The sequence below is a fragment of the Callithrix jacchus genome, chromosome X (genome assembly GCF_049354715.1).
Source record: "Callithrix jacchus isolate 240 chromosome X, calJac240_pri, whole genome shotgun sequence".
Taxonomy (NCBI): domain Eukaryota; kingdom Metazoa; phylum Chordata; class Mammalia; order Primates; family Cebidae; genus Callithrix; species Callithrix jacchus.
In genome coordinates, this window is record NC_133524.1 from 17,105,590 (window position 1) to 17,129,801 (window position 24,212).

Below are 24,212 nucleotides of genomic sequence, written 5' to 3' on the forward strand. Positions count from 1 at the left end.
GATACACCTCCCCCTCCCCCGACACACCCCTACCAAGCTTCTAAAAGGAACACAACAAGCTTTATTTTAAAACTTTATTTCTGCAAAGCCAATCAAGAAGTGTTGGAAGGAAAAAGTGTAAAAGTTACTCTCGCATATTTGGGAACAGCAAGCACTTAGTTTGAGAAAATGAGGACTTAAACAGTTGAATCAAAGGCAGTATGCTGCTACTTGCATTTTATATCAATGGTGATGTTCTTTCTTAAGCAACAATCATCTCTTTCCTAATAGCTACAATATGATACAGTACGCAACAGCTCACTTGAAAGTGCTAGAATCAGAGGATAAAGAAGCCAGAAGCCACCGCACTTACATTTTCTACTATACAAAGCCTTTTGGCGCTTGATAAATCAAGCATTCGTGTAGCATTACATTCAACAGAAACATCTCTCATACTTTGGGTTTAAGATCCTTGTCCCTCCAGTTCCGATGTCGTGACATCTGACTCTTCATCATTGTAAATATTTTCAGCCTGAAGATAACCAAATAAATCCACAGGTTAAAACTCCCTATGGTTTTTACAAGGTCTTCTAAAAACAATTTATTCAGAACTTGCAAGTTTCGTTTTTATATTTCTCTCTAAAAACTTCAATAAGGAAATGGTAAGCTAGCCAGTATTTTGAAAAATTCTTTGCCAGTGTGTACTTAGCCACCCATCCATGCACTACTTATTTCAGTCGCTGTTCATAAGAGATGTTTTCCAAAAGCACTTCAAGCATGGTTTATAGGAAGTGGTAGCCCAGATGTTTATGGAAGTGTCGGTTAACAACACCTTAGAAATGTCAAGCACTTAGTGCTCCTCATCAGAGAACCTGGTATCATTTGAACGCCTTGACATTTCCTCCCTGTATCCCTCATGCCTGCAATACAGAACAGACACTGGAGACAGTCGCGATGCCAAGACTCCAGTGCATGAAGAATGCAACAATGAAAATCAGAGCAGATGCAGAGCTTTCTCCTGATCTGACAGGTGCTACAAATAGCAAATAGTGGACAAAGCACCATATGGGACTAAAGATTATATTGTTGAAATGGAAAAACTTCTTTTAAACTGTTTCTGTAAATGTCTGGCATAATACGCAACTAACAAGATAGTCATTCAAGAAAAATGTTTTAACTCACCATTTGCCATATCTGCATGATGTTATCCTCAGACACTGAGCAAATGACCCAAGGCTCATTGGGGTTCCAACTAAAATCTGAAATCTTGGCAGTGTGTCCTCCGTGAATAAACTGTTATAAGAACAAAAAAAGTTTGGTTTCATATACTCTCCTGTTAATCCTAATAAAGATTTTAAAAACAGTTTTTAGAGCATCAGTATTTCAACTGAGGTTGGGTGTGGTCTGCGGTTTTAGAGACGGTAGTACAGGCTCAGTAATCTACTTATTTTGCAAATCTCCAAACCTTCAGAAAAGGTAACAATACAGTACAATGGATACCTGTATACCCTTTACCTAGATTCACCAAGTACAAATAGTGTAACCGATGAACCTATATAGTGAAATGGCTGAAAACTTCAGCCTATATCCCCTAAGAATGAAGACATTTTCCTACATAATCAAAATGCCATTTCCATACTAATTATGATGAACATTAATCCAGCATCATTTGCCATACACAGTTAGGTGCAACATCTAAGGTAATCCGTTAAATGCCATGTATCTTCTATTATACAAGGGGCCTGAGAAGTCTCCTGGTTCTTCCCTTCTCCACTTTACTAAGATAGGCATACTTCTTGCCTATCTTTCCCAGGTACACAGCACCAGGGTGAAAGAAAATCCCTGGCTCCAAAAGCATAGCTTGAGATACTGCCTCGTAAGTTATGCCTAAGGTGAGACAGCTTTGCTGAACAATTCTGAAGAAGGCAGTCGTTTCATGCAAGAGAACCTCGTGGGAAGGCACCATGCCTTATTTATCTTAAGATGTAAAGGAAACAGTTCTTCACAAGGACGGTATTAAATACATTGTTTGGAATTGGAACATCACACTTTTCTGACAAAGTCTTATTTGACTCTAGTTTGACAATGAGGTCCCTGCCCGCCAACTAGGTCTTATGCAATGTATCTATTTCACTGAACAATCTTTTTTCACATTTTTATGACATGAAAATATTTTTATGAAATATGAACAATCAGTTTAAAAATATGAGGTGGGGCTGGGTACAGTGGCTCATGCCTGTAATCCCAGCACTTTGGAAGGCCAAAGCAGGCAGATGGCTCGAGCTCAGGAGTTCAAGAGCAACCTGGGCAACATGACAAAACTCCATCTCTACAAAAAATACGAAAATTAGCTGGGTGTGGTGGTATGTGCCTGTAGTCCCAGCTATTCAGGAAGCTGAGGTGGGAAGACAGCTTGAGCCTGGAAGGTCGAGGTTGCAGTGAACCGAGATTGCACCACTGCACTCCAGCCTGGGTAATAGAACCAGACTTTGTCTCAAAAAAAAAAAAAAAGGAAAAAAAAAGGGTAAACAGCTTTTAAAAATACTCTTAAAGGGTATACAAATGAATATATTTTAAGATCACTGGGGCTTAGAATACATATAGGAGTTATCAAAGCAAGATACTTGTGTTAAAATTACTGGTGGAATAGTTTCTTTCTTTCTTTTGAGATAGGATCTCACTGCCATTGCCCAGCCTGGAGTGCAGTTTTGTGATTGTGGCTCACTACAGCCTCAACTTCCCAGGCTCAGGTGATTCTCCCACCTCAGTCTCCCAAGTAGCTGGGACTACAGGTGCACACCACCATGCTTGGCTAATTTATGTATTTTCTTTTTTGGAGACAGGGTTTCACCATGCTTCCCAACCTGGGCTGGAACTTTTTTTGGGCTCAGGTGATCCACCTGCCTGAGCCTCCCAAAGTGCTGGGTTTCCAGGCAGGAACCACCATGCCCCACCCAGTTTACTACTTTCAAATGTCCCTTGATTTCAAGCTCTCTTTGAAGACCCTAGTGTATTTTCTCAAGGACCATGGAATTATTGCAGAGCCATAATATACAAAGTAATACACTTTCCTTTCTCCCTAAAAAAAAAAAAAAACATAGTTGGAGACCTTGAAAACATTGCACTGTGTGAAAGAATCAGTCATGAAAGACAAAAGTCACATTTATATGAAATATCTAGAATAGCCCAATCTTGTAGTGCCAGAAAGTAGATTAGTGGTTGCCAAGGGCTGGAAGAGGAGGACGACTGGGAGGGGATAGCTACAGTTTCTTCTGGAGGGGATAAATAATGTTCCAACCATCCAGTGACAGTTGTACAAATCTATGAATATACTATAAACCATTGAATTTAAGAACAAAAAAAAAATAAAAAAGGGAAAAAAAACCCCAAACCCAAGAACACCCCCTCCCCACTGAATTGTACACTTTAAAGAGGTGAACTGTGTGGTATGTAAATTATATCTCAGTAAAGCTGTCATCAAAATAAAAGGGACTGGGGTGTTCCTACAAGGTGGGATTAGTGAATATCTTCTGTGTGCAAGGCTTGCTCTCAAGGGCCTTCTTTTCCTTTGAAAACTCGTGGACATTTAATATGATCCATAGTGTCACAGAAAAAAATGAATGAAACTCATGGACAAAGTACAAGTGTGCCAAAAATGAGTTCTGGCATTAGAACTAAAATCATACGTGACAGAGTGATGACTATCTGCCAAATGAAGGGAAGAGACAAATGTTGGATTTACAGCAAGGACAAGAAACCATGCTAAATCTGGCAATGCTTCATAGAAAAATGATCAAGTGAGCACTGAAGGACTGAGACGGGAAGAATGAGGACGGACAGATACCACCACATAAGCTTTCAAAGGGCCGAGGACATGTGTGATGCTTCAATCAGACATGGGAGATGGGGGGCTCTGCTAGCATCAACAAGATCGAGAAAGCCCTCCTTTTTGAGCAAGAAACTTAAAAAGCATTTAGAAAACTTTCTATACTGTTAGGAAGTGTTAAGTATTGCCAACTGAATAGTAATTATACTCACTTCCCATCCCCAAATCATCACAAATACCAGAGCTGAAATCAGTGAGAAATTACTATACACTATTTTCCAGGATCTCAAACCACTCTCAGTGAAACATTTGTAAAAACCTACTGGGCTCCATTTACTATTTTTGATAAATGTCAAAGCCCAATCGCAATAACCTCCAGGGCCTCCATTTTGAAACCATCTGTAAGAGCCAGAATTTGAAGTTCTGACTCATTCTCAAGATAAACGGATCAATGACAATCCAATCCACATATGACATTTCATCTTTTATAAGCCAGTGCATACCAGGAGTTCTGGAGGCCCGTCTTCTGCATCTTCTGCTGATTGTTCTTCCCCAATTTTACTGTAAGAATAAACAATATGATGCTTTCATCAGTGAACTTCCTGTAGCACCAACATCTGCTAACCCAGTACCAGCCCAGAAAGTAATGTTAAAACACAAATACTCTCACAAAAACTTATCTCTATACTACAATCAATTCGTTTTTTTTTCCTTAGAGACATGGTCTCGCTATGTTGCCTAGGCTGCAGTGCAGTGGCTATTCATTCACAGGCATGATTGCTGTGCACTACAGCCTTGAACTCCTGGACTCAAAAGTGATCCTCTCGCCTCAGCTTCACCAAACCCGGATACTGTTTATATTTGGTTGAAGGGTGAGATGTTTACTTTCTGGAAATAAGTTAGAGTGGTTCATAATTGAAGCTGCAGAATGAGGGATTGTCAATAAACGTCAACTCAAAATCCCTTCAAAATACCATCCATTGCATTAGAATCAAAAGGTGAAATGTATACTTAAAAAATCAACACATGAACTGATGTGCAATCCCTATACTTAAAGCTTTTTGCATTCTAGAAGTATACAGTTATGCATCAGTACTATAGACCTGTCTAAAGACATAGCAACAAATATGAAGTGTATAAAGCCAAGGAAAAGTTTCTAAGGTTTTTCTCTTAAACTTCAATTTGTAGAATTTGCCAGTGGTCAACAGTGAATTCACCCTTTACATATCAAAATCAGCCCTATCATCTATCTAGCCCAAAGACAGATGTTACTAGTAACAACTGCTAAAAAACAAAACTCAGCCTTCCAAGTGAGACATTATTTTTCCTTCCTATAAAACCAAACTCAAACATGTGGGATTGCTAGACAATTATATTTCTCTTCCACCTGTCAGTACAGTCGCTAACACTCACCATTTTGATCCCAAATTTTATCTAATGTAATTTTAAAAATTTTTTAGCGACAGGGTCTCACTATGTTGCCCAGGCTGGTCTTGAACTCCTGGGATCAAGCAATCCTCCTGGTTCAGCCTCCCAAAGTACTGGAATTTAGGCATGAGCCACCACGCACGGCCCCCTAGCTAATGAAATTTTAATATTAAAGAAGCTATGAAATAACTGAAAGAAGAAATTACATATAATGCTCACAAATTATTGGCACCTTCTGGGGCAATTCAGCTGCCAGGGCATCAGACTTCCAAACCCTGCTGTACACTTCATACAACCTCTTTATAGTTTTAATTTAGGTTTTTAATTTTACTACTAAAATTGTTTTAACATCAAATACAATGCCCCCAATTAATGCTTTAAAGATTTTCTATATCTTCAAGTATTTATCATGGCAAGAGTTTGCTCCATTAGAACCCTGAACATTAGCTGTTTTAAGTTTTACATACAAGCATTTTATTCTGCAGTGTGTCTTCTACATACTGAGGATTACTAACTCTGTAATTAAGGCAGCCTTAGTTTTAATATGCAGGTTGAGCACCCCAAATCCAAAACACTCCAACATCCAAAACTTTAAGCACCAACATGACATTCAAAAGAAAAGCACATTGGAACATTTCAGAATTTGGACTTTCACACTGAGCGCAATGGCTCACGCCTAACCCCAGCACTTTGGTCAGGAGTTTGAGACCAGCCTGGCCAATATGGCAAAATTCTCTTTTTTTTTTTTAAAAAGTACAAAAAATTAGCCAGGCATGGTGGCAGTGCCTGTAGTCCCAGCTCCTTGGGAGGCTGACGCACAAGAATCACTCGAACTCAGGAGGCGGAGGCTGCAGTGAGCCAAGACTGTGCAACTGCACTCCAGCCTGAGTGACAGAGCAAGACTCAGTCTCAAAAAAAAAAAAAAAATGTATTTGGACTTTCAGATTTGAGATGATCAACCAGTAAGTATAATGCAAAATTCCAAAATCCTAAAAATTCCACAACCAGTAAGTATAATGCAAAATTCCAAAATCCTAAAAATTCCACAACCAGTAAGTATAATGCAAAATTCCAAAATCCTAAAAATTCCAAAACCTCAAACACTTCTTATTGCAAGTACTCTGGATAAGGGATACTCAATCTGTACTAAATTTAGTACAGAAATATACTTAATACAAGCAGGGAGTAAATTATTTTTTGGTAAATTTATGATTTAAACTAAGATAACATCTTGTGGAGAAGTTTGTAACTGTATTAAGCAACTTTATTAAGTTATAAAGGCTCAGATGAAAAAAATAAAGACGTCTAAAATTCTTAGAACAGCAAGTCTGAAGTCAAGGACCTTTAAGAATTGGAAGAAACTCTTTATACAATAAGCCCCAGAGAACATAAGCTGACAGCTTGGGCTGTCCTTGTCTCCTTGACAAAGGTCTCCCCAGCAGTTACACAATCCACAGCAGGAGTGCACATCTGCAGAAGCAATCAATGAAAGCAGAGAAAAGCAAATGGTACAAAAACTCAGAAAGAACAATCCTGCCTACATGTACTATGAGATCCGATGAGACACAAAACAGCTAACATCTTGATCTCTCTCTATATAGTAAGTATGTTTTAAATACAGTCATTTGAATGCAAAACCAAACACAGACACATACACCTTCATGTCTGAATAATAAGAGACAAAACTCACATCACAGAAATTTTATGGTCCATTTGCTGCTTCGCTTCTATTTTACAGAACAGATTCTTTAGGAAGATACTTAAGTTTCTTTAATATTAGGTTTCTTTAAAGAGGGATTACCAAGTTGTTTTTCTAGTTCATGAATTACTATGTAACTTGACAGATGAGCATATTTATGTAGTATGTTGTCATGGACTGGGAGTTACCTTAAATCCCACACATTCAGGCGGCGGTCAGTACCACTTGAAGCCAGAATAGTTTCATTATGTGGAGACCAGTGGACCTAGTAATAGATAATTTTGAAAATGTATTTAAAGGATCATTCGCTGCGAGGTTTGTGGCTATTGTTCTAATCCAATATTTTCTCATCTTGCAGTCCATGATCTTATCCTTGGCCTATTGGCCTCGCCCTCTTGTCCCAGCCTTTCAAGTGCTCTGAAATGGCTCAGCTCCATCTTGTCCTCAGGAAGGCTGCACTCCCCAGCACTGAAGAACTCAGCCTGGGGTCTTAATAAATTTATTCGGCCCCATAACCATCCCAGAAGCTTTTTAATTCTTCAGTAGGGTGTACTTTAACCTATGAACATCTCTATGTAAAACCATGTACAAGGCATTGTTTTCATTAGTGGGCCCATCAGTCTGGTACAGCTTAACTGAAGAATCCCTAGATTTCATTTCCTGACATACAGACACCAGAAAACTGTCACATACCTGGAAAATTTCGTCTTTATGAGATTCGAAGGTATGGAGTTTTAATTTTAAGTTACGCAGATCCCATAAAGCTACGGTCTAAAGAAAAATAACAAGTGAAAATGATTTCTATGCTTTACCTAAGAATTTTCAAATATCTAATTAAAGTAAGAGAACTGGGTTTTATAAACACCAAATAATGCAAAAACTTCAAAACCTTATCCGCAGAGCCGGTGGCTAGAATAAATTCGCTGTAGGGATTGAATGAGAGGCAATTGACTTCGGCAGTGTGTGCATCCACCAAGTGGCTCGGCTTGGAGGTGGTATTGGACCTGGTGTCCCATCTAAAACACAAAGGTAAAGGCACACAGCACCCAGGGAGGATGCATGAGCCTCCTCAGCTTCTCACACTCACACTCGGCCCCACGTCACTGTCAATGCACTCCACAACTAGCTCCACTATGCTCGTCCTTCATGAAGAACCAACCACACAGTTGGTGTTTCAGACCTTGACCACTAAATGATACTTTCAAAACCTACAGAGAACAAGCTAGGGCTATTAGCCCTGGTTTTTTATTAGATTCCCATTTCAATTACCAACTATTTCAAGCAGACAGAAAATAGAGACTATGTAGAAAATAATGTAACAATCTCATACCTACAACTAGCTTTGACAAATGCCCAGTATTTTGTCACATTTGCCTCAGACATTTATGAGGTAAGATTATAGGTGGCTGAATGCAGCCCTGTGGCCATACCTTGACGCAATAATTTTCCTCCCTGATCTCAACTGGTGTCACTCTGGATTCCAATTTTGATATTTACCACTACACCAAGTATATCACTTCACACAAACATACCTATACTTATTTTTTTTCTAATAAGCGATCCTCTCACTTCAGCCTCCTGAGTAGCTAGGGCTGTTACAGGTGCACACCACTGTACCCAGCTAATTTTTTAAATTTTGTGTAGAGACAGGGTCTCATACCTCCTGGCCTCAAGCAATCCTCCTGCCTCAGCCTCCCAAGGTGTTGGGATTACAGCAGTAAGCTACCTAAAGCTGTTTTTTTTTAAAGCCGTAACATAAGCAAAAAAAAAAAAAAAAAAAAATCAAACTACAGCCTGCTGCAATCGCTGATGGTCATTCAGGTCACCCATTTAACAAGATCCCACTGAACTTTCCACCTTACATCATCAGTTTCTGATCATCAGCAACAGATCCAAACAGTGACTCGTGCAGCAGGTGCCAGGCCACATCCTCCACAACAGCCGAGTGGCCAGTAAAGATCGCTTTAGCATCCACAATTTTGCCTTCCTTCGGTCCTGCGTTTATATCCCACAGACAGACAGTCTAAGAGAGAAGGAGAGAGAGAGAGAAAAAAAAAGAACAAGGGCCGTAAGAAACTGAATTTTTCTTTCAAGATGACGTCTCGGTCTGTCACCTAGGCTGGAACACAGTGGTGTGATCTCAGCTCACTGCAGCCTCTGCCTCCCAGGTTCAAGCGATTCTCCTGCCTCATCCTCCTGAGTCGCTGGGATTACTTACAGATGCACACCACCAAGCATGGCTCAATTTTTTTCTGTATTTTTAGTAGAGATGGGGTCTCACCATGTTGGCCAGGCTGGTCTCATACTCCTGACCTCAGGTGATCCACCTGCCTTGGCCACCCAAAGTGCTGGGATTACAAGCATGAGCCACTGCATCCAGCCACATGAAGGAGTTTCTGTAACAGAGCTATTTCCCAGTAAAAAAACCTTTTTTTTTTTTTTTTACATAATATATATGCCCTTCATCTCTGTAACAGTTACTTACACATGAAGACACTCAATGTACGTGGACTGAAGAGAAAGGAACATGTGGAGATCCTGCCATTCACACAGGCTCAGAAGGATCTGGCAAGATTATCATGATGCTTGGCATGTGGGGAGCCCCTGGTAAATTTCAGCTATTATTACGACCAATTCCCAGCCTGGTATCTTCAAAAGGTACTAGTAATTGGGTTACTGGGTACAGTCCACTTTCCTTACTTGGGAAACCATCTCATATACACATTGAGGGAAGCATCCTTTTAGAAAGCCTGTAATCCTGGCTCTTTGGGAGTCCAAAGCAGGTGGATCACTTGAGCCCAGGAGTTCAAGACCAGTCTGGGCAATATGGCAAAACTCCATCTCTACAAAAAAAAAACACAAAAATTCACTGTACACCTGTAGTCTCAGCTACTTGAGAGGCTGAAGTAGAGAACCACTTGAGCCCGAGAGGCGGAGGTTGCAATGAGGCAAGAATGTGCCACTACACTTCAGCCTGGGTGACAGAGTAAGATCCTGCCTCAAAAAAAAAAAAGGTAGACAACTCACAGGATGGGAGAAAATTTCTGAAAACCATAGGGACTTATACCTAGAATACATAAGAAACTCTTGTAACTCAACAATAAAAAGACAAAATATGGACAAAGAATTTGAATACATATTTCATCAAAGGAGATATGCAAATGGCCAATAAATAAAAGAATATATGCTCATCATCATTAGTCATTAGGGAAATGCAAATTAAAACCACAATGAGCCATGTGTGCTGACTCATGCCTGTCAATCTCAGCACTTTGGGAGGCCAAGGCAGGAGGATCTTTTGAGCCCAGCAGTTCAAGACCAACATGGCCAACATAGTGAAACCCTGTCTCTATTAAAAATACAAAAATTAGCTGGGCCTGGTGGCACATGCCTGTAATCCCAGCTACTTGGGAGGCTTAGGAAGGAGAATCACTTGAACCCAGAAGGTGGAGGCTGCAGTAAGCTGAGATTGTGCCACTGCGCTCCTGGGCAACACAGCCAGACTGTCTCAAAACAAAACAAAACCCCTCCCCCACCCCCCCCCAAAAAACAACAACAAAGAAACCCAGCAGATACCACTTTACACACACTAGGATAGCTATAATAAAAAAAAAAGACAAGCACTAGTGAGGATGTAGAGAAACCGGAACATTTGTACATTGCTTGTGGAAATGTAATATGGAAAGCCACTTTGGAAAACAGTTTGATAGTTGTTCAAAAAGTTAAACAGAGATACCATATGGCCCAGTAATTCCACTCCTAGGTATGTATCCAAGAGAAATGAAAACATACATCCACACGAAAACTTGTACACAAATGTTCATAACATAATTCAAAATAGCCCAAAAGTAGAAAGAACTCAAATGGTTCGACTGATAAATGAATAAGTAAACTGTGGTATATCCATACAATGGAATATTGTTAAGCCATAAAAAGGAATGGAACATAAGAAATGTTACTTGAAAACATTATGCTGGCTGGGCGCAGTGGCCCACGCCTGTATTCCCAGCACTTTGGGAGGCCAAGGCGGGTGGATGACGAGGTCAAAAGATCGAAACCATCCTGGTCAACATGGTGAAACCCCGTCTCTACTAAAAATACAAAAATTAGCTGGGCACGGTGGCATGTGCCTGTAATCCCAGCTACTCAGGAGGCTGAGGCAGGAGAATTGCCTGAACCCAGGAGGCGGAGGTTGTGGTGAGCCGAGATCGTGCCATTGCACTCCAGCCTGGGTAACAAGAGCGAAACTCTGTCTCAAAAAAAAAAAAAAACAACAACAAAAAAACATTATGCTAAGTGAAAGAAGCCAAACAGAAAGGCTGCATATGTGATTCCATTTACATGAAATATCAAGAATAGATAACTCTATGGAGATGGAAAATAAAGTAGTGCTTAGGAGCTAGGGGATAGCAGGGAATGAGTGGGGAGTCACTGCTTAATGGGTATAGAATTTCTTTTCGAGAGTGAATGAAAATATTCTAGAATTAGTGGCAATAGTTGTGCACCTTTGTGAATATGCTAAAAGCCACTGAATTGTACAATTAAAAATACTTTATATCAATCAGGCCCCACAAACACTCTACAGTTTCCATTATAAGGGCCTGGAGGGTCCTCTTTTAAATAATGGAAGGCCTTTTGCCTATGCTCCCTCCGTTCTAAGGCTAATTCAAAAGAGCTCTGTGGAATCTGAAGACTCATATAGGGCAGTATGAAAACCATCTCTCTAAGTCCCAGGGAAATGTTATCACAATAATCAGCAGTATTATCTTAGAAAGCCTTTCATCTATATAGTATTCCTTCAGTACAGCTGTGATACTTTAGCTCCCACTATATGAACAGATTACAAAGAATACGTTTCTCACATGGTCATCAGATGCACTTAGGAGATGTCCACTCAGATTCGAATTCCAGGAGAGACCATAGCCTTCCTTCTGGTGACCTCTTAACCTGAGATCAGGATTACATTCTCCACTTGGGTCTAAGAAAAGAAAAATATTAAGTTATTCTCTGTTTATCAGAAATTGTGAGAATAAATTCTCACTCCTTCATTGAGTGAGCCATTACAGCAACTGCACATGAACAAGATCTGGTCTGACCCATAACCACTTTAAAAAGCTGTTCTCTTGGCTTTGTTTTTAATATCCAACACAAATTGAGCCTCAGAACCATTAAATGATTGGTTTCTTTGGAAAACCTACTACCCTCAACACAAAAACACTGAAAACTATAGCTATCCCACAAATCTGGGAAGTGGTAACCCATCCCCCACCTCCCAATTTTTAGAAGTATTTCTAATACAGCAGGTCTGGTTGCTCACTCCTTGCATGCCTCTAGGGTATCCTGATTCATAAGTGACCCTTGGACAACCTCTGGGAATGTGACCCTCAGAAAGTCCTTCGCGTCACTGACTGATAAAGTTGTGTAAGCCCAGAGCAGTGGGGTATGTCACAGGGACTTGTTAAGACTTGTAGAATTGTTTAGCAAGATTCACAATGCATTTGGCTTCACTGTTGGAGGCCTCACTTTTGTTATCATGGCTAGTCAAAGAACAGGATGCGCCCACGCAAACAGACCTCCACAAAAACCCCCGATTCTGAAACTTAAATGGGCTGCCCTCGATAGAAACATTTAGCAAATGTCCCTGTGGTTTGCTGCTAGAGACAAAGCATGTCCTATGTGGCCCTAGATGGGAAGGACCCACACACCTGTAGCTAACCTCTTTGGACTCCCCCTGATGTGTATCTTTTTCCTCCTACTTTTGCTCTGAATCCTTTGCTGTAATAAATTTTAGCTCTGAGTATAAACTGCTTTTAGGCAGTTCTGGCAAATTCCTTAACTTGAGGATGATTATGGGACCCTCCAAAGCAACTTTTAAATCTTTAAACATTATAAAGTATGCTACTTTGACCTTAAAAACATTACCAGTTTGAATCAAGAAAACTGCTCAAGCAATGGCCTGACTTTACCACATACCTGGTTTAGCAGGGTGCTTTGTATAGTCAAAAACCAACACATCAGAAGATGGTGTTTTTGTCGCAATGATGTGAGGATTCTGCGGCATGTAACGAGCACGGTTTACTTCTCCTTCATGATTGATTTTAATTTCACATTCAATTTTTCCTGTTACAGAACCAAAGCCACCAAATTCTAATGTGAGGAGAAAGAAATAAACACACACACACACAATCAGGATTAAAATTCACAAATCACTTATTTTAATCAACCTAACAGATTTTGACCTGGCAGAATACAACACAAATTGACAAGGCAAAGACAGAGACATACATAGAGAGAGAAAAATCAAAAAAATGTGAGCTCATTTGCCACATCAATTTATTCCCATTTTCATTGAAAAATATTGGTAGCTGCCTTATGCAACTTAATTCGGTTCCACCTTGGATCTAAAACAACTGTCCTCTTTCAGTTATGAAGATGATATATTCACTGAGATTTCAAAGAACCATATAATAAGCAGACCAACAGTTTTTTAGTTCAAATATAACTCATTTGGAAGCGCTGCACTGAATTAGCATCTTATTTTAGGATTCAACAAAACAGGAAAGGTTTTACCCTTAGGAGTATGAACATTCTATGAGTCTAAAGTCAGGAGCATCCGTAAATTAATAAAAAAACCCATGCTAACCCCTACCCATCCCTAAACACACATATGTTGGCCCTGCTAGCATACTTGGTTTAGCTGCTAGTGCAGTGCCAAGGTTAACCTCTCCATCTGGTGTGTGAATAAGACTGTAGTATCAAATAATCATGAAAAAGGCCTTGTAAAGTAACAAAGCCATATAAAAAGTATGATAACTTCCAAGAAGTAGCAACATATTAGCAGAAAGAATACAAGTAGAGAACATCTAAGCAAAGAGCGGCAAACAAGGACGTTCTTTTTTGTGCTCATAGATTAAAAACTTGAATTAGTTGCTGACATGTAAAAAGATAGGACGGTTCACATTACAATTGTGTTATTTCTTCCTGACCTATATTGCCTTTTCTTTGCACATTCCATTTTAACTCACCCTGTGTGTCAGGTCAAGGAAAACTAACACAAATGCCTACTGGAGCCAGGCAGGTAAGAAGTAAACTAGACTGGGGCCTGGAGAAAACACCAAAAGGAGCAAACCATTTCTCAGTTTCAGCCAGCTCTATGTGAGAATGCCTAATGAAACTGGCTCCCATGTCTTAACATCAGTATCTAGCCATTCCTTTGAAGTAAACATAGCTTACTATTTCTGGGTGGTTGAAAACCATTCTCAAATCCACATGATTACTCCAAAGCTCCTCTACCCACTACTCTCATGTGGCCTTTTACCTCATAGCACCTTCGGTACCATGGTGTCAATGGAAGAAGTGTGCCTTGATGTCCTAAGACCACTCCTGATCCAATTATCTCCTCCCTCCCAAGACTGCTCCAAACCTGTTCCACCTTGACCTTCAACATCCCATTCCATGGACTCCAGTGGCTCTAACCCTTCTGCTACAAAGATACTCAAGTTTCCTGATTCCTTTAGCTAAAACAACCTGAACAGCTCTCCAAAAAAACAGGCTGGGCACAGTGGTTCATGCCTATAATCCCAGCACTCTGGGAAACCAAGGTGGGTGGATCACGAGGTCAGGAGATCAAGATCATCCTGGCCAACATGGTGAAACCCCATCTCTACTAAAAATACAAAAAAATTAGCTGGGCATGGAGGCACATGCCTGTAGTCCCAGCTACTCGGGAGGCTGAGGCAGGAGAACTGCTTGAATCCAGGAGGTGGAGATTACAGTGACCCGAGATTGTGCCACTGCACTACAGCCTGGGCTAGGATTTACTTTGAACACAGAGCTTTGTTTTCTCAAGCTGAAGAAATCAGGATTAAAGTCTGAAAAGTCACTGTCTTAATGATCATATCCATTAAAAAATATAACTGAACATTAACAAAGGCATTACCTGAATTATGTCAGCTACTTGTTAGAATATACTGGATATGCAACTTTAATATTTTAATAATGTATTAACATCATTATGCAGAGACTGTTAAACTGCAAGCCCAGTAAATATATAGCTCAGGACTAAAGGCCATTTAAAAATTTCTGATTACAATATTCAGGCCAGATGTGGCGGCTCATGCTTGTAATTTCAGCATTTTGGGAAGCTGAGGCAGGCGAATCACTTCGGACCAAGAGTTCAAGACCGGCCTGGCCAACACGATGAAACCCAGTCACTACTAAAAATACAAAAATTAGCAGGGCGTGGTGGTGGGCGCCTGTAATCCCAGCTACTCTTGAGGCTGAGGCATAAGAATCACTTGAACCCAGGAGGTAGAGGTTGCAGTGAGCCAAGATTGCACCACTGCACTCCAGCCTGGGCGACACAGAAAGACTCTGCCTCAAAACAAACAAAAACAAGAAATCCTCAATATTTAAAGAAATAATGCATAAAATTGTTGGGGAATGAACTGTAAATTGTGGGAGTGGTAAACTGGGTAAATCACTTTGGAGAATAGTTTTCTATGAAGTTAACAATGAATACACCATACAACCTAGCAGTTTCACTACACTAGAAAATGTAATATTTTTGAGTCAGGATCTTGCTCTGTTGCTCAGGCTGGAGGGCAGTCGTGTGATCCTAGCTCACTACAGCTTCAAACTCCTGGGCTCAAGGGATCCTCCCCCTTCAGCCTCCCAAGTAGCTAGGACTACAGGCATGCACCATCACACATGGCTAAGTTTTAATTTAATTAATTAAAAAAATCTTTAATTTTTTTTAAAGATGGGGTTTCACCATGATGGTCAGGCTGGTCTTGAACTCCTGACCTCAGGTGATCCACCCACCTCCGCCTCCCAAAGTGCTAGGATTACAGGCATGAGCCACCGCGCCTGGCTTAATTTATTTTTTGATAGAGACAAAGTCTCACTGTGTGCCCTGGCTGGACTTAAACTCCTGGGCTCAAGCATTCGTCCTGACTCGGCCTCCCAAAGCGTTGGGATTACGGGCATGAGCCACCACATTTTATCTTCAATAAGAGAAAAACCCTAAAGCATGTATTATGAAGTGCTAATAGCATTAAGCCATCTGGGACTGTGAAGAAAGAGTTAACACAGCAGTCTGGTTGCTTAGCCCTGGACTCTGAGGAGCACTGGGACCCTTAGTGACCCTTGGCAAACTCCTGGGAACATGCACCTCAGAATGTTCTTTCTGTCACTGATGAACTGATGATTTTGTGGTGTGCACCTGGAGCAATGGACCATGTTGTACCAGTTTGTCAGGGTTGCTTTGTAGATATCAAGATTGATTATTGTTTTTATTACTGGGGTCCTCAAGTTTCAGTTGCCATGGCTGGTTGTCAGCAGGATGTGTCTATGCAACTAGGCCCCCAAGAAAGCCTCAGACCCTAAGACCCAAATAGGCTTCCCTGAGCAGAGATATTTCACACATGTCCCTGCAGTTTGCTGCCAGAGAAAAGCACATCCTGTGTGGCCTTGGACAAGACTTGTGCCAGACCTCCCTGAACTTGCCGATGCACATCTTTTTCCTGCTGCTTTTGTATTCTTTACTGTAATAAACTTTAGCCACAAGTATAATTTGCTCTTTTGAGTCCTGACAAAATCACCAAACTTGGGGTGGTCATGAGAATACCAAAACAGGAGAGTATGTTTGACTAAATCAAAAAAAGAAAAAAGCAGCCAAGAGATTCCTAAATTAACCATAGCACTACTGCCTCTCCCTCCAAACAAACAAAAAAAACCCCAGCATTAACCATTTGGTATCACTATTGTTTGATGTATATGTCGTCTCCTGATTTTTTCCCTGTGCACACACCAACACATATTACTTCTACCAAAGTGGAACCCGGTAATTACACATAACAGTTATTCACTTAATTTATCTTGGATACCTTCCTATACCAGTGCATACAGATTTTTCTCATTAAAAAAAATTTTTTTTTTAAATTTTTGGTAGAAATGAGGTCTATGTTGTCCAGACTGGGCTTGAACTCCTCAACTCAAGTAAACTTCCCACCTCAGCCTCCCAAAGTGCTGGGATTATAGGTGTGAGCTATGGCACCTGGCCTTTCTCATTAATTGCTGAGTAGTATTTCAAACATACCATGTGCTTAACCAACATCTGGGTTACTAGGTTGATCTTAATTTTTCAATTCTACAATTACGATTAAAATCCCTTATGTACATGTGGGTGAGTAATTCCGTAGGATAAAGTCCTAGAGTTAAATTACTGGGCCAAAAGCTAATAGTTTTAGTAGCACACGCTTTGAACGAGGCATATCCCCTTTGACATCAATATTGGAATATATAATATACCTACCACCCTTGTCACTGTCACAATGGGAAGCATCAAACTGTGCATCATCATTGGGAATATGTACTCGAGCAACCACCAGATGATTCTGCTCATCAGACGTGTGAGTCCCCAGCACTAGCCAATGAAGGGCATAATCTTTTCCTTCCGGTCTGTTTAGAAAAGAAAACAAGTCACACTAATCCTCTAAGAAATTTCCAGTTGCTAACAAATTCAGTCAAGTTCCCTCAAAATACATTCAAATTTCTTTAGCAAATATATACTTAGTATCAACTGTGTATCTTCTCCCTGTGTGGTTACCAACTTTACAATCACCACATATGCAAGTGTAAGAAAATAATATTCTAGCTACGACATGCAGAAGGCTTGCTTCTTTCCCCAAGAGCTATTCTCCTGTGCTTCAATTATCAATGTGAATACTGCCTTTTATAGAGCAGCACTCTGGGGAAGGTAGGCCCAACTCAGTAAACACAAACATCTACACAGGAGTCCACCAACAGTCCCCGTACTCATAAATCACCTAAAAAAATCTTCTTCCCACCTAAAGATATCTTATACAGTAGATGTTTCTTATTTCCCAATAAGAAATTCTACAAGGTAGTATGGACAGAAAGTGTTGAGTCAAAAAAACTTAGCTTAAGTCCCGGATCAAACTAAAATGCAATTGCTTCAAACACAACCTCCCTGGGGCCTGTTTCTTCACTGAAAAAAACAGGTTGTAAGTGCAAATGGTCTGATGTGAAACCCCTTATTTATGTTTATGAGACCTAAGTTTATGAAATGAACATTCTCAGTTTTACTGAGGTGTCTTTGTTACCTTGTTCTGTGGAAACTCACCTTGAGGCTGAAGAACTTGCCCAAACCTCTTGGCACCTTGGTCCAAGCAGTGATTTTTCACCAGTATCTATCAAAAAGGCTTTCCCATTTGTATTATCTAGAACACAATTTTCAACTGTGCTCCACGGTCCCATCTCAATGAAGAGGACTTAGACGGGCTCTAGGCCCCAACACAAGTTAGGCCATTTATCTGTTTAAAAATTTCAGTTGCACAAAGGATTCAATGGTTAAAAAAAAAAAAAAAAGACTGAATGTTACTTCTAGGCAAGTAATTTAGTAATAAGAAAATACAAGATGCAATTTTACCAAGATTTGGCTTACAGTAAAAAAAGTGTACGCGGCTGGGCACGGTGGCTCACGTCTGCAATCCCAGCACTTTTGGGAGGTCGAAGTAGGCGGATCATGAGGTCAGGAGTTCCAGACCAGCCTGACCAACACGGTGAAACCCCACCTCTACTAAAAATGCAAAAAAATTAGCCAGGCATGGTGGCATGCGCCTGTAATCCCCGCTGCTTGGGAGGCTGAGGCAGGGAAATTGCTTGAACCAGGGAGGTAGAGGTTGCTGTGAGCCACGATCGTGCCACTGCACTCCAGCCTGGGTGACACAGAGACTCTGTCTTAGAAAAAAAAAAAAAAGTGTGCACAGACAGATACACACACACACACACTCCCCCAAGAACAGAGTAAGGAAGCCATAACTAAGCAATAGCAACTTGTTTAAAAAAAAGACAGCCAGCTACGGTGGCTCATGCCTGTAATCCCAGCACTCTGGGAGGCTGAGGCGGGCGGATCACCTGAGGTCAGGAGTTTGTGACCAGCCTGGCCAACACAGTGAAACCCCTTCTCTACTAAAAATACAAAATTAGCCAGGCATGGTGGCACATGCCTGTAATCCCAGCTACTCAGGAGGCTGAGGCAGGAGAAACACCTGAACCAAGGAGACAGAGGTTGCAGTGAGTGGAGATTGCACCATTGCACTCCAGCCAGGGCAACAAGAGCAAAACTCCATCTCATTAAAAAACAAAAACAAAACAGAATTCTCTGGCACCCTTTAAAACAACAAGCATATCCAAGCATGCTGATAGGAAAATCTCCAATTTACACTTTTACTGACAAACTCAAGTGAAGAACTTGCTACCATAAAAAAAGATGAAGATACAGGTATACACTTCTACATGCTGGCAGGATGGATTAAGAAACTGAAAACAGTGACTGGGGAAAGGAAGTAGGGCAGTAAGGGATGTACAAAAGGATGTACTGCCTGAATTTGAAAAATTACAAAGCTTTTTAAGGTAGAGAATAAGTTAGTCTCAATATAGTTCAGGAATTATTCAACAAGAGATATGAAATACCTACCTAATTAAAAAAATTTCACAGAGCTACCTAAAAAAAACCTTTTAAAAGCCAAATCAACGCCTGTAATCCCAGCACTTTGGGAGGCCAAGGCAGACAGATCACGAGGTCAGGAGTTCAAAACCAACCTGACCAACATGGTGAAACGGTCTCTACTAAAAATAAAAAAATTAGGCAGGCGTGGTGGTGCATGCCTGTAATCCCAGCTACTCAGGAGGCTGAGGCAGGAGAATTGCTTGAACCTGGGAGGCTGAGGCTGCAATGAGCAGAGATGGTGCCATTGCACTCCAGCCTGAGTGACGGAACTAAACTCTGTCTCCAAAAAAAAAAAAAAAAGCCAAATCAAAATCAGTTATTTGGACAATTACTTAACTCAATTGAAGGACAATAGCTCAGAAAGTCCAAGTAATTGTTATGAAGCATGTTGTAAGTTGGCAGAAGAAGGGCATATGGGGTGGAGTAGGGTCTAGTTCCTCAGAGTCAGGCACTGAGAATAGCCAACATTTTTATTGTGCTATATGGTGGTAAAACACAGTCTCTTTATACCCCAAACTGAACCTTGCAAAGCTCCACACAGCAATCCTCAACATCCAAGAATGCAGGCTGCTTGGCATTTTCTTACATTCTCTAAGCCACTGCACTTCCCACAACCCAATCCTACAACATCTTTGTATATAAAGAACACCATAATACACATGAAATAATTTAATTAAAGCATTTTCTGTTACATTCCTAAGTGTTACATATTATAGGTAACAAAAAAAAAAAAAAAAAAAAAACTTAAGCAAGCAGCTTTCATTGAAATCCAAATGAAGAAACACAGAGCTATTTCAATCCTGACAAATTATTTCTGAACAGGAAGGGGTGGGAGAATCAGCATCAGTCACCACTTGCTGTGTACTCATGCTGCATCAGGCACTTTAACATGCATGATCTTATTTAATTCCCTCAAATTGAGGTAGTCAGTACCACCACCATCTCCATTTACAGCCCAGACAACTAGTTCATGAAGCTAAGTAGAAGCAGGAGCATGATTCCAACCCAGGTCTCTAAGTTTAAAGCCCCTACTCTATTATGTTACAGTGGGTCAAAAATATCCCCAAAATTTAGTTAATAAATTTTAAATCTGCTTAACAGACAAAAACAGGCAAATGCACACGATGCTCCAAACCAGAACTTGAATACCCCTGAGTATATGATGCTTAATCTACTGTTAAATCTGTTCAAAGGTGGCTGTAAACGTCAATGCTTCCAAGTCTTCACCATTTAGTTCTCTACTCTTCCCACATCCGCATATTTACATTTAGATTTTTGGGAGGCCCAGTGGAAGTCCCTATCTGTATGGAAATCAATGTTTGCGTGCAGAACCTAGCCATTGTAAGAGCAGTTTTATACAAAATTAGCTCATTATGATTATTATTATTTTAGAGACGGAGTCTTGCTCTGTCGCCCAGGCTGGAGTGCAGTAGTGTGATCTCAGCTCACTGCAACCCCTGCCTCCCGGGTTCAAGCAATTCTCCTGCCTCAGCCTCCCTGTAGCCGGGACTACAGGCACACACCACCACGCCTGGCCCTCTTTTTTTTGTATTTTAGTAGAGACGGGATTTCAGCACATTGCCCAGGCTGGTTTTGAACTCCTGAACTCAGGCAATCCACCTGCCTCAGCCTACCAGTGATAGGGTAACAGGTGTGAGCCACTGCGTCCGGCCAAAAATTATTTTTATAACTTGTTACAAAATCCTCTTTTTAGGTTAGAGTTTAATTTAATATTCTTTAACTTATATGTCCACAACACCCAATTTTAATACACTTTTTTTTTGTTTCTTTGGGAGACAGGGTCTCTCGCTCTCACTACAGCCTTGAACTCCTGGGCTCAAGCTAACCTTCCAAAGCGCTAGGATTACAGGAGTAAGCCACTGTGCCTGGCTCCGTATTTAATACACTTTAAAAGTACATGGTCAAGTTCCTACTAGAAAAGTGCAAGTGAATGAGAAATCTAATGCAGGGACCAGCTGTGTGATCCTGGGATAGCACTTAAACGCTCAGTCCCAGTTCCCTTATTAGTAAAACAAAGATGATGAAAAGTACCTAGAGCACAGTACTATTATGAGAATTACAATAGGATGTAGACTCTTCAGATGTGCCAGGCCCTGTTCTGAGTGCTCAATAAATGCCAGCAATTATTACCAGAGAAACTGTAGATCTAACAGAAAAGAATACTCTTATGAAGACTAACAGCAATCTCAAAGTGGATTCCATATTAGAAGCTGATTAACACCTTTTTTTTTCAAATTGCACTTTAGGTTCTTGGGTATATGCGCAGATCATGCAGGATTGTTGCATAGGTACATACATGGCAAGGTGGTTTGCTGCCTCCGTCCCTTGTCACCGATATCTGGCATTTCTCCCCATGTTATCCCTCCCCATCACCTCCCCCGCAACAGACCCCAGTGTGTGGTGCTCCCCTCCCCGTGTTCGTCATTGTTCAATACCCGCCTATGAGTGAAAACATGCGGCGATAATACCCATTCTTTGGTCAATTGTTGACAAGGTCTTTTCCCCTTTACCAATTAAAATGTATTTATCTTGGGTGCCTCTTACGTGTTCACTTTGTAAAAATTTATCAAGCCATACACTTAACAATGTGTGAACTTTTCTGTATATGTTCTATTTTTCAATGAAGTTTTAAAGACATGTAGTAGTTTGGGCCCAGAGAGATGCTGCTCTACATTCAAGCCCAGGCAATGTCAAATACATTCAGTATTTCCTCCAAACACTATTAATCTCACAACAGATTCTTTCTCCCCTTTTAACGCCACAGTATATGCCAGAAATCATCCCACAAATCACGTAAGTTTTGAAAATAAAAACCACCTGCTACCTCATGCAAGGGCTGATTACATACTTATGTTCTATGTATAAAACGTCAAAACTAGGAAATTCAGAACTACAGTTAAATTTAAGCAAAATAAAAGTTGCCAGAAACCCTTACTTAGTCACTTCAGGAAGCCACTGAACTGTAAGACTGGGCCACTGAAGAGCATGGGTCATAACCAGGTCATATAGAAACGGTGTATTCTTCTTCCAGATTTTATATTCTTCATTGATGACACGCTCCTCCACAGTATCTTCAAACACTGAAATTTGGAGAAAGCCCACACGATTAAGTGCCTGAGATGGACTGAAGTCAGAAATTGGAGGTCATCTCAAGATGGCCACACCTCATGTACGCTTTCTTTTTACCTCTAATTTGGACACGGACAACTAACCGCTCTTCCAGGAGGCGGAGAGAATACTAACACAACCAGGAAGCGTATTTTTTTTAGTTGAGATCAATACCTCCTGCGTATACCATGTTGGGTAGTCAATTACGCGGACATGGAAATTGTTTACCCTACTACAGCTGTTCGCACCTGTTCTAAGATGACGACTTATATGTACAGGGGCTGCGCGACCCACTGGGTGAGACAAATGTACATGTAGCAGAAGCCCACAGGCCCAGTCCCTTCATTCCCCATCAGGGGAGGCCCCAGGTCCTGACGGCCGCCATAGGCCGGAGGGCTCCAGCAACCCCCGGACAAGGGCCGCGACCCCGAGGCGATCGACGCGCGCGCCTGTAAAGAGCCGCGGTGTTCGCTTCCAGGCAGCGGCGACCGCCTCCGCCACGGGGCCTAGGGCGCCGGAGGGAGCGAAGCCGCTGGAGGGAGGGAGGGGAGGAGGGGGGCCCAGCCCTCGGCCCCGCGCCCGGTTCCGGAAGTGCTCGGAGCCCTCGGCTCGGCGGTCCCGTCCCGCGCAGGCCCCACGAGGCGCGCGCCCAGCCTCGCGCCCGGCCCCGCCCCCTGCTCCGCACGCCAATTCGCGCCTTTCGCCGGCGCGTGCCGCGGCCTCGCAGGCCCGCCGCCCCCCGCGGCCCCGGCGCGCGCCGCCCCGCAGGGCCTCTTACTCTCTTTACTCGCCATCTTGCGTCGGGTCGTTCGCCCCTCGCCGCCGCCTCGGACTCCCCTCGTTAGCCAAGAGCAGCCCGACCGCTGGCGCTCCTGCCTTTCCCAAGCGCGTCACGCACTTCCCGCTCACGAAAGCCCGGGCCCAGTCTTGCGGCCTGGGTGCTCCCCAGACGCCGCGTTCTTCTTTCCTGCCTCCTCCCCGCTCGCGGGTACCGAGGTCTGAAGCGCTCTTCTCTCTCTCTCCAAACTTGGAACGAGACTTTTCAACCCGCGCCTCCCAGCCCGCCCAGGCAGCTGAGCGCAGGCGCATCCGCCCTGGGAAAAGTGAGAGGAGGCGGAGAGGCGGGTCTGGGAGCCAACGGCTCTGGCGCCGCGACCAATGAAGTGCGGCGGGCGGGTTTCACGCGGCGTTCGGAGGCGGGCTTCTGGGGGTGGGCGGGGCGTGTCACGGCAGGAAGTTGGCGATGCGCAGGCGCGAGGGCTCGCCCGGCGCTCCCAGGGCCGGCCGCGGGGGCGGATGGGGGCGTGCGGGGGCGGGGCGAATGGAGGCGCGGCTGGTCGGCTCCGCGGGGGCAGCGCGCCCGGGGGCGGCGAGCCTTGGGGCCCGCGGGGCGTGGTTGCTTGTAGCGGCAGCGGTGGTGGGGGCGAGAGGGGGCAGGGAGGCTGCCGCCGCTTAGCCAAGCAAAATCTCAGAGCAAGAGGGGAAAATGGTTCCTGTTCTCGAGAGATTACTGTGCCTTCAATGTCTCCCTGATAATCACGCACATGCAATTCTCTGCACCCCTGATGTTCTCCTCCCGCCCACTGGCCTTTCCTGGGGCCGGGTCGGGCCGAAGT

The 24,212-nt window shown here is 42.3% G+C and overlaps 1 protein-coding gene across 1 annotated transcript; it reads right to left on the reverse strand.

The window, feature by feature from the left end:
- Positions 1-60: 60 nt before the first annotated feature.
- RBBP7 (RB binding protein 7, chromatin remodeling factor) lies at positions 61-23,612 on the reverse strand. The gene is made up of 12 exons (XM_002762663.5): positions 23,375-23,612; positions 22,424-22,568; positions 17,248-17,393; positions 12,906-13,079; positions 11,795-11,910; positions 8,795-8,955; positions 7,822-7,948; positions 7,626-7,703; positions 7,121-7,197; positions 4,309-4,366; positions 1,162-1,272; positions 61-511 (listed from the first exon to the last, which is right to left on the reverse strand). Exons 1-12 carry the CDS (start codon positions 23,388-23,390, stop codon positions 443-445), a joined length of 1,278 nt encoding a protein of 425 aa, XP_002762709.1. The 5' UTR covers positions 23,391-23,612; the 3' UTR covers positions 61-442.
- Positions 23,613-24,212: the final 600 nt, after the last annotated feature.